This window comes from Cebidichthys violaceus, unplaced genomic scaffold (genome assembly GCF_023349555.1).
Source record: "Cebidichthys violaceus isolate CVI_PGR_0920_01 unplaced genomic scaffold, fCebVio1.0.p SCAF_103, whole genome shotgun sequence".
NCBI lineage: Eukaryota > Metazoa > Chordata > Actinopteri > Perciformes > Stichaeidae > Cebidichthys > Cebidichthys violaceus.
The window spans coordinates 203,445-216,546 of NW_027176267.1; the positions used below are offsets into that span (position 1 = coordinate 203,445).

General features: G+C 47.4%; 1 protein-coding gene across 1 annotated transcript; it reads right to left on the reverse strand.

Moving 5' to 3' along the window:
- Window positions 1-93: 93 nt before the first annotated feature.
- Window positions 94-12,571, reverse strand: LOC137887472 (uncharacterized). Its single transcript, XM_068730503.1, has 9 exons — window positions 12,474-12,571; window positions 10,643-10,759; window positions 9,862-9,989; window positions 7,511-7,745; window positions 6,876-7,007; window positions 6,417-6,775; window positions 2,596-6,322; window positions 2,347-2,431; window positions 94-1,811 (listed from the first exon to the last, which is right to left on the reverse strand). Exons 1-9 carry the CDS (start codon window positions 12,529-12,531, stop codon window positions 1,046-1,048), a joined length of 5,607 nt encoding a protein of 1,868 aa, XP_068586604.1. The 5' UTR covers window positions 12,532-12,571; the 3' UTR covers window positions 94-1,045.
- Between the last annotated feature and the right edge of the window lie 531 nt (window positions 12,572-13,102).

Consider the following 13,102-nt stretch of genomic DNA (forward strand, 5'->3'; position numbering starts at 1 on the left):
TCGTAGTACTTTTACTTCAGTAAATAACCGGAGTACTTGATTCTTCTCTGGTCGTTTTTGTTTCAAATTAAAAAGACAAACGAGTCAAAAGAATACATTTAGTTTGTTCTTTATTTCTGCTCATCTGGAAACATGTTTCTGTATTTACATGTAAATGTTTGAGTTTGTTGTTTAGTTTTCATTCTCTCTTCATCTCTTCTGATCACATGTGAGCCTCTTTATCATTATTCTAAGTCTCTGATGTCATCTTTCTATCTGCTACTCAGGCTACTGAAATAAAAAATATACATCCAGTTTGTTTGCATTAAGTCCCAGAAACCTTTAAATCATAACTACTAAAACATTATTATTATGAACTATATTCTAATTATTAACATTTACTCTGTGATCTAAAGAAAAACTATGTTTTTATGTCAAGACATCAAATAACGTCCCGTCGTCTTCAACCAGAGAGGACAAAGACGAGACTCTCCTTTACTTAGAAACTAAACATCAACGTTCAGCGTCTCTGAAAGAAGGAAAACAGACAAAATACAAGTTCATAACTGTAGTTTAAGTACATTAAGTGGTGCCATGAAGGATAAGTACACTCGTTCTGACACAACTGTGCTTGAGTGAATTCAATCAAGCGCTTCAGTCCAGCCCAGTTTAGTCCAGTCTGGTGTAATCTAGTCTGTCGTAATCCAGTCCGGTTTAGTCTAATCCGGTGTAATCCAGTCCGGTGTAGTCCAGTCCGGACAGTCCAGTCTGGTGTAATCCAGTCCGTCGTAATCCAGTCCGGTTTAGTCTAATCCGGTGTAATCCAGTCCGGTGTAGTCCAGTCCGAAATAGTCCAGTTTAGTGTAATCCAGTCCGGTTTAGTTTAGTCCGGTGTAATCCAGTCCAGTTAAGTCCAGGCCGGTTTAGTCCGGTCCGGTTCAGTCCAGGCCGGTTTAGTCCAGGCCGGTTTAGGCTAGTCTGGTTTAGTCCAGGCCTGTTTTCTGGGGCAGTGCGACATGTTCGTGAACCTGATCTGGATCAGTAGAAGACTCCGACATCGCCACATTCAAGGAAGATTTTCCCAAGAAATCGGTTCTCCTTCGGTACCTGGAGACGCCATAAAAACATCGTTGTCGTCCTCTTCTTCCTCCTCGCATTCTCCTTCAAAGATGGCGGTCATGGGGGCGGCATAGAGGTGGCAGCGAGCGGCAAAACGGCGGCTAGAGGAGCAGGGGGGAGTGAGGGAACGAGGCTGCATGGAGGAAGAGGACGAGAGGAAGAGGAAGTGGGAGGAGGAAGAGGAAGAAGAGGAGGAGGTGAGGAGGACGTGATTCGGTGTCAGATCCCTCTGCCCCCATCCGAATCCTATCATGGAGAAGTTCTGGGGTAGTTCCGAGGGACGGAACAACCTGGAGAGTTGGTCTGGAGGTTGGACTGCAGGTTGGTCTGGAGGTTGGTCTGGAGGTTGGTTTGGAGGTTGGTTTGGAGGTTGGTCTGGAGGTTGGACTGGAGGTTGGTCTGGAGGTTGGTCTGGAGGTTGGTCTAGCGGCGGTAAAACACTGTGGAGTTCGGCAGTAGTCGCCGGAGAAGCGAGTTTGCAAAGTCGCTCAACGGCCGAGATTCGAGAAGACGAATCCCACCGACTACCCTTCCTCAGCAGGAGGGCTTTAAAGCTCTCGCTCCTCGCTGAGCTTTGACTTCTAGGAGCTGCAGGTCGAGGCCTCAGGCGAGGCAGGGGGTCGGTGAGGATGACCGGGCGGGAGAAAGAAGAAGAGGAAATATGATGACTATCGTCTTCTGAATCCCGTCTTCCGAGCATCTTCCTCTTAGATCTGAGACAAACAAAGAGACAAGTCACATTCCTGTTCTACCGCGTTCAAAATAAAAAAGATCTGAGGATGAAGGACGGATTTGTTAGGAAGCTTCCGGTTTATAGCTCAAGAAAGCTCGAATTTACTAGAAGCACCAGAGTCAGGGAACAAGACTCAGCTACACGACAAGGATTCTTTCTATGTGGGTCAGAAAGTCAGGGAACAAGGAGAAAGGAAGCTTCCATTTAAGGAACAAGGACGCTTTTTATTCAGGGAAGAAAGTTAGGGAACAAGGAGACAGAAAGCTTCCATTTAGGGTACAACAAGCTTCCTACTTGGGGGACAAAGGAAGGACATAAGGATATAGATCTAGTTAAACTAGACTCCTTCTACAAATATTCAGGACGGGTCTTTACCTGCGTTACCTGGACATTCACGCCGTGCCTTCCCATAATGCACTGCTCCACAGTGGCAGAGGGAGGAGTCAAGCAGAAACGTGAGAGGAGGCCGATTGGTCGGTACAGTGACGGTGTGTTGGTGTGTTTGTGTGACCTACCTGTGGATGACGGCGAACAGATCCTCGGTGGTTCGTGGTTGACCGGACTCGAACATGTGATCTGCTGCAACGCTGACCAACAGATCTTCAGAGAAACAAAGACACAAAGTCAGAGATTAGAATTAAAGGTTCCCTGTGTTCTTGACTACATACTGTAGCATACATACTACTTCATACAATACATACTACATACTGTCAATATGTTGCCAGGACTGGCTAACTCAGAAAACTCCAGTAAACCCAACTTACCATTGGGAGGTCCTCCCTTCTTGCCACGCTCTTCCTCATCTTCATCCTCTTCCTCGTGGATCAGCAGGTCTTGAAGCGACTTCTCCCCCCGCATGCTGTCGGTGGACAAGGCGCTGCTGAGGGAGCACCTGCTCCGACCATTCGGAGCACAGGAGCTCTCAGAGTCACTGGTGTCTTGATGGCGCACCGTCGTCATCCTCGCCCTCTGATGCGCTCTCTCTTTTATGTCTCGTTCATCTCCGGATGAGGATGAAGGCGATGAGGACGATGATGATGAGGAGGGGGAGGGCCTAGTTGTCGACATCATCAGCAGTTGCCTGCCTGCCCTCCTCTTTCTCCTCTTCCTTGCTTTGTCTTTTTTCCTGGTGGTTGATGGCATCATCATCGTCGGTGTCTTTATTCCCGTCTCTTCCACTGTCTCCTTCTCGTCTTCCTCTTCATCTTCAGCCAGCGACGACCTCATCATGCTCGTGTGAAACGTATTCTCAATGTCCTGATGAGTTCTTGTATTGATGATCCAGGGGTCTGTGGTCCCGAAGGTGCTACAGGTCTCCAAGGGTCCACAGTTCCCATATATGCCCATGGTTCCCAGGGTGCTACTGGTCTCCATGGTGTCCCGAGTTCCTGAGATACCCCGGTTCTCCAAGGTACCCATGGTGCCATTTAAAGTGTTCCCAGTCCTTGTGGTATCCCTGATCCCAGCGGTCCCAGAGAGAGGTTTGGTGGTTTTGGGTGAGCGATCTGACTTCTTGTGCAAAACCGGTGGCTTCTGTCTGTGAGGAGAGCCGACAGGTGAGTGTGCGGTGACGTAATCAGGTGTCGTTTCTACAGGCGAAGTCGTGCGAATCAGGTGATTTGGTGAGGGTGTGCAGAAGGAATCGGCGGGAAGCTGTGATTGGCTGTTGAGTCCAGAAGAAGACTCAGTGATTTGTCCACTGCCCTTCTGTCCTCGTCTGCCCTCAGGGGACGCCGTGAGACCCAGAATGCAAAGGTCGGGCTTCTTTGGCAGGATGGGCTTCTCTGGGGAGCGGAGTTTCCTCGGGCTAGCGGTCTTACAGACCCCATTATTCAGTTTTATTCCACTAAACACTGTTGAATCATCAGCTGCATCGTTCCACATTTCTAGGTTCTTCTTTTCGTTTGTCTCCACTTCCTCTTTGCTGTCCAAAAGTATCCTCCTATTTTCTCTGCAAGACTCTTGTCTCGTTCCAGAGAGGGTCCAATATGAAGCGTCTGTGTTTCCCTGTTCCCTTGTAGCCTCAGCTAGCTTAGCATCTGCCAACACTGGAGCTGTGACCTGTTGTTGTTGCAAATAAGGATGTTGGATCATTGTATTGTTGTCGTTATCATAAGACATTTTTACCCAGGGACTGTCAGGACTTGTCAGTGTAGCATAAATGTCTGACCCTTTCTTCTCTGGTTCGTTGTACCGGATGTCTTGAGGAGTTTCGTTATTGGTCAGCTGAGGCACAGAGCTTCTCTGGTTAGCTGTGCTTGCTACAATGCCCTGTGGATCATCGTAGGGTGTCCTCACGTCACGCTGTGTTAGGTTGTAGTAATCATGATCTGATCTGCGTGCAGGTTGCTCTTCCTCAGCGATAGCATTACTTATTAAATAACTAGTTTTGTTAGCTTCATTGCTACCTAGACCACAGGCAGCATTTTGTGATCCCAAAACAGCACCATCTGAATGAGCTTCTTTGATTGGTAGGTCATGGACGGTATTAGCACGGACAGCATCGGTTAGCACGCCGCTAGTGAGCAGGCCTTCCTGGTTCTTGACGGAGCGAAGCTTGACGCCCTGCAAAGCTTGGGCGGTGACCAGGGGGCGGGGCGTCGTGGGCACCTTAACACAGCGGCCTAGGGGGGTGAGGGAGGTGGCAGGGGATGAGGGGGGAGCAGGTAGAGGAAAGAAGGGAGGAGGTGCTTGTAGAGGTGAAAGGTCAGCATTTGGCAATTCTGAAGAGGGAGGAAGAGGAGAAGATGGAGGTGGAGGGAAGTCCTTTGATGATGACACTAAAGCATGATGGGAGGTCTGCCTGATGGCGTAGGAGTAAGGGGGAGGGGGAGGTCGAATGGGAGGTGGAAGAAGAGGAGTTGGGAGGGATGAAGGTGGGAGAGGAGGAGGAGGTGGAGGAGGTAGAGGGAGGGATGAGGGTGGGAGAGGAGGAGGAGGAGGAGGAGGAGGTAGAGGGAGGGACGAGGATGGGAGAAAAAGAGGAGGCGGGGGTAGAGGGAGGGATGAGGGTGGGAGAAGAGGAGGAGGAAGAGATGAAGATGGAGGAGGAGGAGCAGCAGAGAGTTTGTTGAAGGAGGAAGCAGGCAGGCAGCGCTGAGGAAGAGGAGGAGCTGGGGGAGGACACTTGCGAATGGGGGAGTAGAAGACAGGAGGCAAAGGAGAGGAACAGTCTGGTAGAGGAAGAGGAGGATGCTTGGCAGAAGAGTCTAAGGAGGTGCAAGAGGAGAGGGAGGAGGTGGAGCAAAATGAGGAGGAATCGAAGGAGAAGAGTGACGACTTCCTCTCTGGTACCGGGGGCTTTGGCCTCCCTTCGCCCTGAGACGTTGTCCTGGACATGGAGGAGACGGCGGTGGACAGGGGGAAGGAGGACGAGTGTAAAGAGGAGAAGGGGGATGTCGGGGGGAGGGAGAAGCCTCCAGGAGAGGAGGGGGAGAGAGGGGAGGACACAGGAGTGCCAGGAGTGGGAGTGTTGGACTGGCTGGAGTAGCCACTGGAGGGCGAGGCGAGGCGCTGAAGCTCAGCCACCGAGGAGGAGGCTGGTTGGGGGTTGGGAGTAAACCTCAGCCCCTCCTCACCTGAGCCTGGTGATGCAGGAGTGGGGGCGGGGCCATGTGAGTGGGCGGGGCTTGGCGGTAGATGGTCAGAAGGAGGATATTCAGCTGTGTCCTCCTGGTTCAAAGGTTCAAAGGTCGTCACCGTGCCACAGTTGAAGCCACTCTGGCGCCGTTTGGTGTTGCTCCGGGGCACCCAGGGGTCATGAAAGGTCTGGTGGGTTGTGGGCTCGAGGTGGGGGTTCGGTTCTGGCTGGGGACCGGAGGAGGAGGAGCGGGGGGGTTTGGTACGACCCGGCTGGCGCCTCAAAGAGTCAGAGCGCAACGGTGGAAGAGGCGGGCGCTTGGACTTGCGGAGGGAGATGCTGCGGGTGATTGAGCGAGAGTAGGAGGAGGAAGTGCTGGACCTCCTTTTCTCCTGGTTCAGCAAAGTAGAGGAGGTGGTCTTCTCTGGGGTGGAGCGACCGGAGGAGAGCAAGGGGTCACAGTTCCAACCTTCCACAGAAACACATCTCATCTCCTGGGCGATGGCGTTCCAGTCAACCCTGGTCCGGCCGCTGTGGACACTGGAGCTGGGTGAGAGGGGCTGGTAGCTCCAGGTTTCCTCATCGTAGGAGCATTGGGAGTCCTGCTGGATGGGGGTCTGGTCATCCAGAGCCTGGTAGCTAAACCGAGACTCTGAGTCTGCGACGGAGGAAGAGGAGAGGTAGTGGGAGGAGGAAGGGGAACTGCGATGTTGGGCAGTCTCATTCAGGGGCTTATCGCTGGGGTAAGACCACTCCGACTGCAGGGCACGAATAGGGGTGCTGGGGATGCAGGAGGTGATGAGGGAGGAAGGGAAGGAAGAAGAGGAGGAGGAAGGTGACTGTGGGATGACTCTGGCAGTGGGGTCAAAGGGCAGCATGGGCTGGAGGTCGCTGGGGAAACCCTGAAGATCCTGAAAAAAAAAGAAATCTTAAGAATCCTTTGTTTTAGTTCCAGAGAGACTTGTGACTTGACAACAAGAAGAGCTTGAGTTCTCCTTCACTGACCTGACAACAAGAAGAGGAGGCACTGAATGTCCTGTAGGAGGCCTCAGAGTTCAGAGAGGAGTTGGTCACCAGACTGGGGAGGCTGTGGACCTCCGAGAAGGAGGAGGAGGAGGAGGAGGACTCAAGGTTTTGACAGGAGTCGACAGGTGGGCCGGATGTGAGGGAGGCCATGAGGCTGGACAGCCCTCGACCTCTCGGGGCTCGGATCCTCCTTGCTGATGAATGCCCCACCTCCTCTCTGACTTCTTCCATCTCCTCCTCCTCCGGTCCTCCCTTCTGTTGGTGGGCAGAGGAGCAGGAGGAGGACGCAGATCGACCCATGGTGGAGAACTGACCGGGAAGATCCAGAGAGACCAAGTCTGGAGAGACACAAGTTCAGAACAGAGGAGGTAAAGGAAGAGAAGGAGAAATGTTTGTAATAAAAGAGGTGATGGGTAGATGATTAAGTGGAGCTCATACTCAGAGTCCGGCTGACATCATCAGGTATCCCAGTAACCGTCTGGCGGCGGCTCAGGTTTCGGGGTCGCAGGGACATCGAGTCGTTGTTAGAAGCCTCTTTTCGAAAACTGGCCTGACGATCAAAACTCTCGCCTTAAGAACAAAAACAACAGCAAAGATACGGTTCAAGAATTTGTCATTATCAGTTTAAGAAGTTCCAAGTCTGACTTTGGTCTGAGTCACGGTCCAAGTAGAGTCCAAGTCATTCGGGATTCAACTCCCTTTTGATAGTTGACTTGGACGGGTCAAGTATCAAGTGGAGTTTGAGTCCCCAAGAATAAGATGAATCTCAAGTCAAAGTCTGAGTCAAGTTTAGAGTCTAGGCTTAAGAGCAGAACAAGAGTTGAATCTGTGTTCTGGGTCTAGTTTCTGGGTCAAGTACCAAGTCTGAGTCCAGTTGAGTCCAGTAGAGTCAAAGTCTGAGTTGAAGCTCTATTCCAAGTTAAGACGTAGTTAAGTCAAAGACCACATCCAAGACAAGTCTTGAGTCGAGTCTCAAATCCAAGTCAAGTCCCAAGTCTCAGAGTTAAGGGTCCAGATTCAGGTGCAGAGTTCTGAGTCAAGAGTGAACTCTAGATCTGAGTCCAGTCCCCCACCTGTTATATTGATCGGGACTACATGAGCGGCGACCGTCTCAGCCTGCTGCCTCATCCTCTCCTCCGGTGTTGGAAGTCGGGGGAGCGGCTCCACCTCCAGGTCGACCGTTGGCTTGTGGGCGGAGCCAAAGACGTCCCAACAGGAGGTGCGGTGGACGGGGTTGAGGACCAGTGGGGTCAGAGGTCTCGTGTTGTTCAAGATGAACTGCTCGTCTTCGTCTGAGAAAGCTGAGGACTGAGAACACAAAACTCGTTTGTTAAGTAAGAGTTCAACTCAAGTCTAAATCTGGTACGAGTTTAACTCTAGTTCAGTCTAGTCTACTTTAGTTCTATCCATGTCTACTAAAACCCTAGTTCAGTCTAGTCTACTTTAGTCTAGTTCTATCCATGTCTACCTAAACCCTAGTTCAGTCTAGTCTACTTTAGTCTAGTTCAATCCATGTCTACTAAAACCCTAGTTCAGTCTAGTCTACTTTAGTCTAGTTCTATCCATGTCTACCTAAACTCTAGTTCAGTCTAGTCTACTTTAGTCAAGTTCTATCCATGTTTGCCTGAACTCTAGTCCATTCTAGTCTAGTCTACTTTAGTCTAGTTCTATCCGTGTCTACCTGAACTCTAGTCCATTCTAGTCTAGTCTACTTTAGTCTAGTCTAGTCTACTTTAGTCAAGTTCTATCCATGTCTACCTGAACTCTAGTCCATTGTAGTCTAGTCTACTTTAGTCCAGTTCTATCCATGTCTACCTAAACTCTAGTCCATTCTAGTCTAGTCTACTTTAGTCCAGTTCTATCCATGTCTACCTAAACTCTAGTCCATTCTATTCTAGTCTACTTTAGTCTAGTTCTATCCGTGTCTACCTGAACTCTAGTCCATTCTAGTCTACTTTAGTCTAGTTCTATCCGTGTCTACCTGAACTCTAGTCCATTCTAGTTTACTTTAGTCTAGTTCAATCCGTGTTTACCTGAACTCTAGTCCATTCTAGTCTACTTTAGTCTAGTTCTATCCGTGTCTACCTGAACTCTAATCCATTCTAGTCTACTTTAGTCCAGTTCTATCCATGTCTACCTAAACTCTAGTCCATTCTAGTCTAGTATACTTTAATCTAGTTCTATCCGTGTCTACCTGAACTCTAGTCTATTCTAGTCTACTTTAGTCTAGTTCTATCTGTGTCTACCTGAACTCTAGTCCATTCTAGTCTACTTTAGTCCAGTTCTATCCATGTCTACCTAATCTCTAGTCCACTCTACTCTACTTTAGTCTAGTTCTATCCGTGTTTACCTGAACTCTAGTCCATTCTAGTCTACTTTAGTCTAGTTCTATCCGTGTTTACCTGAACTCTAGTCCATTCTAGTCTAGTACACTTTAGTCTAGTTCTATCTGTGTCTACCTGAACTCTAGTCCATTCTAGTCTAGTACACTTTAGTCTAGTTCTATCTGTGTCTACCTGAACTCTAGTCCTAGTCTACTTTAGTCTAGTTCTATCCGTGTTTACCTGAACTCTAGTCCATTCTAGTCTAGTACACTTTAGTCTAGTTCTATCTGTGTCTACCTGAACTCTAGTCCATTCTAGTCTAGTATACTTTAGTCTAGTTCTATCCGTGTCTACCTGAACTCTAGTCCAGTCTAGTCTACTTTAGTCTAGTTCTATCCATGTCTACCTAATCTCTAGTCCACTCTACTCTACTTTAGTCTAGTTCTATCCGTGTTTACCTGAACTCTAGTCCATTCTAGTCTAGTACACTTTAGTCTAGTTCTATCCGTGTCTACCTGAACTCTAGTCCATTCTAGTCTAGTACACTTTAGTCTAGTTCTATCCGTGTCTACCTGAACTCTAGTCCATTCTAGTCTAGTCTACTTTAGTCTAGTTCTATCCGTGTTTACCTTTCTCCTCCAAACTGAAAACTTGAAACAAACTGAGAAGCAAGACTGAGAGAGAAAGTTCAAGATTCTGAACCTCTGAGAGGATCAAAAACAGAAGGAGAATAAAACAGGAAGTACATGAGTGTAAATGATTTAAGACACAGAATAACAGAACAATAATAATTATTAATAATAATAATAATAATAATAATAATAATACATTATTCTGCTTTGAGTGCTTTTAATAAATGACAATACTTTATTACTATATATAATAGCAGTATTGTGGTACTTAAGTACTAAAGTAAAGGATTTGAATACTTCCTCTACTACTACATTGATGCAGTACTTTATGTCAGATGAATTTGTCTGTTCAGCCTCATTAATATTCATGATTGTGTGTGTGTGTGTGTGTGTGTGTGTGTGTGTGTGTGTGTCTGTGAGAGTGTGTGTGTGTGTGTGTGTGTGTGTGTGTGTGTGTGTGTCTCTCACCATCCTCCTGCTTTTGTCCTTCCACCCTCTGCGGGCTGTGCTGCCCTCTGATTGGCCGAGGCCAGAGGAGGATGGGTAGGGGGCGGGGCTCCGAGGGCTGTAGCCATGCTGAGTCAGCCCGTTACATGCTACACACACACACACACACACACACACACACACACACACACACACACACACACAGAATGAGACGGTAAAGATGTTCATACAGTTTATAATCAATAAGGAAATAAGAGGTTATAAATCAATCAATAATCCAGTCGTTTTAGTTATTTTATACCTCAATAAAAATTAATTAATATGTTTTTTCTTAGTTAATGTGAAGTAAATCAATAGATCAGCTGACAAACTGTGAGCTCATGATGCCGATTTATCTTAAATCTATCAATCAATTAAGTTTAAATTCAGCAATAATCTCTGCACAAAGTCCTTTGTCTGGAGCACTGCAGAGTGTGTGTGTGTGTGTGTGTGTGTGTGTGTGTGTGTGTGCTGCAGCTCTCTGCTCTCAATGTTCAATAGTAGAATGAATCAATTAGACAAGAGTTAACAAAATAAGAGCTTTCAAATGTCTGTTTCTTTAGTATTTAATGTGACAAATGTGATTAAAATAACTGATCTGATAAAAAGGTTTAAAAACATTTTGATTCAATCTGATAACCCAATTTAGTGGTTTTGTTGGGGACTACTTTCAGCGGCAGATGAATCAACACACTCTGATGAGTATTTCTACTATAATAAATGCATATAATAAACTACAATGTCTGTGTGTGTGTTTTATCACCTGAGATGCTGCTCTCTGTTGACCTTTGACCTCGCAGGTCATTAGCAGGGATGAAGAGCAGACCCTGCTGGGGCTTCTGGGTAGTGTAGTGAACGGACCACCTGCTGTCTCCGTCACCTGAGAGACAGACAGACAGAGGCAGACAGAGACAGAGAGACAGACAGAGTGATGATGACTGTTATAGAACTCAGCACTCCTCAAGGTGACCTCACAGGCACAGGGCCAGAGGGCTTTTATTTTGAAGGGGCAGCAGGATTGATTAGCTGTGGTCAGACGAGTCATCAAACACGACACAAGTCATCAAACATGAAGCAAGTCATCAAGCACGACACAAGTCATCAAACACGAAACAATAATTCAAACACGACACATCAAACAACACAAGTCATCCAACACAACGCAAGTCATCAAACACAAATTATCAAACAAAACACAAGTCATCAAACACGACACAAGACATCAAACACGACACAAGTCATCAAACACAACACAAGTCATCCAACACAACGCAAGTCATCAAACACAAATTATCAAACAAAACACAAGTCATCAAACACGACGCAAGTCATCAAACACAACACAAGTCATCCAACACAACGCAAGTCAACAAACACAAGTTATCAAACACAACACGAGTCATCAAATATGACGCAAGTCATCAAACACAACACATTAAACACTAGAGACGTCATCAAACACAACACATCAAACAAAACACAAATCATCAAACACGACACAAGACATCAAACACGACACAAGTCATCAAACAACACAAGTCATCCAACACAACTCAAGTCAACAAACACGAGTTATCAAACACAACACGAGTCATCAAACATGACGCAAGTCATCAAACACAACACATTAAACACTAGACACGTCATCAAACACAACACATCAAACACTACACAATTCATCAAACACAACACATCAAACACTACACAAGTCATCAAACACAACACAATACATCAAACACGACACATCAAACACAACGTGAGTCATCAAACAACAAAATACATCAAACACGATACATCAAACACAATGCAAGTCATCAAACACGACACGAGTCATCAAACACGACACGAGACATCAAACAGTATGCGAGACATCAAACACTACACCAGACATCAAACACTACACGAGACATCAAACACTACGCGAGACATCAAACACTACGCGAGACATCAAACACTACGCGAGACATCAAACACTACGCGAGACATCAAACACTACGCAAGACATCAAACACTACGCAAGACATCAAACACTACGCAAGACATCAAACACTACGCAAGACAAACACTACACGAGACCAGCGGTCCTTGAGGAGACTCAGATGGTCCTTGAGGAGCTCAACAGGGTACTTGAAGGGATTCATGAGTCCTTGAGAAGTACCAGAGGTCTGTATGGAGGCTCAAATAGTCCTGGAAGTTTCCAAGGACCCAGGACGGGGTTCCTCAGGTCCTTGAGAACGTTTTAGAAGAGTTTTTGAAGAGATCCCTGGGCTCCAAGCCTGAGACTACAAGAGGTCCTTGAGGAGACTCAAACAGTCCTTGAAGGGTGTCTAGGAGTCCTTGAAAAGATACCAGAGGTTCCAGGGAAGGTGCTACAGGTCCTTGAGAAGACTCATATGGTCCTTGAGGAGGTTATAAGGACCTTGAAGAGGGTCCTGGAGTCCATTACCTATGTTGTTGCTGTGGTTACCTGCTGTTGAACACACCTTGAGGTGGTGAAGACACCTGACGGCCAATCAGAGAGCTGCGTCTTTACAGAACCGTCTCTCCCAGTACAACACCAGTTAAACCAGTCCATCATGCAGAGACACACTCACCTCTGTTCCTGTTGAGGTATTTGAGAACGGATTTGATTGCCGCTCCGATCAGAACCATGACGACGCCACACACACACACACACACACACACACACACACACACAAACACACACTCCTGAGGCTGCAGCAGACAGGCAGGCAGCAGCAGCAATAATGCAGCTCGACTCGCTGCAACGCCGCTCTCCTCCCACTCCTCTCTCTCTAGTCTCTCTACCTCTCTCTCTCTCTCTCTCTCTCTCACACTCACTCACTCACTCACTCTCTGGCAGGACGCCAGCACACGTGTGTGTCCTTGTGTGTCACCAGGTGATGAAGGTTACCCAAAAATACTGCATTAACACACACACACATACATACACACACACACAATGCTTTGTAGATGAAGGAAGTGTGTGTGTGTGTGTGTGTGTGTGTGTGTGTGTGTGTGTGTGTGTGTGTGTGTGTGTGTGTGTGTAGGCTCGTCCTTTATTCTCTGTGTTCTCAGATTTCTGTCTTTGTGAGGACCAAACAGAGAGGACATGTCATCAAAGTGAGGACATTTTAAGACCAGGACAACAGAGAACTGAGAGTGAAGAGGGTCCTGGAGTCCTTAAAGGTTCTCCCTGGGTCATTAAAAGGAGACATAGAGG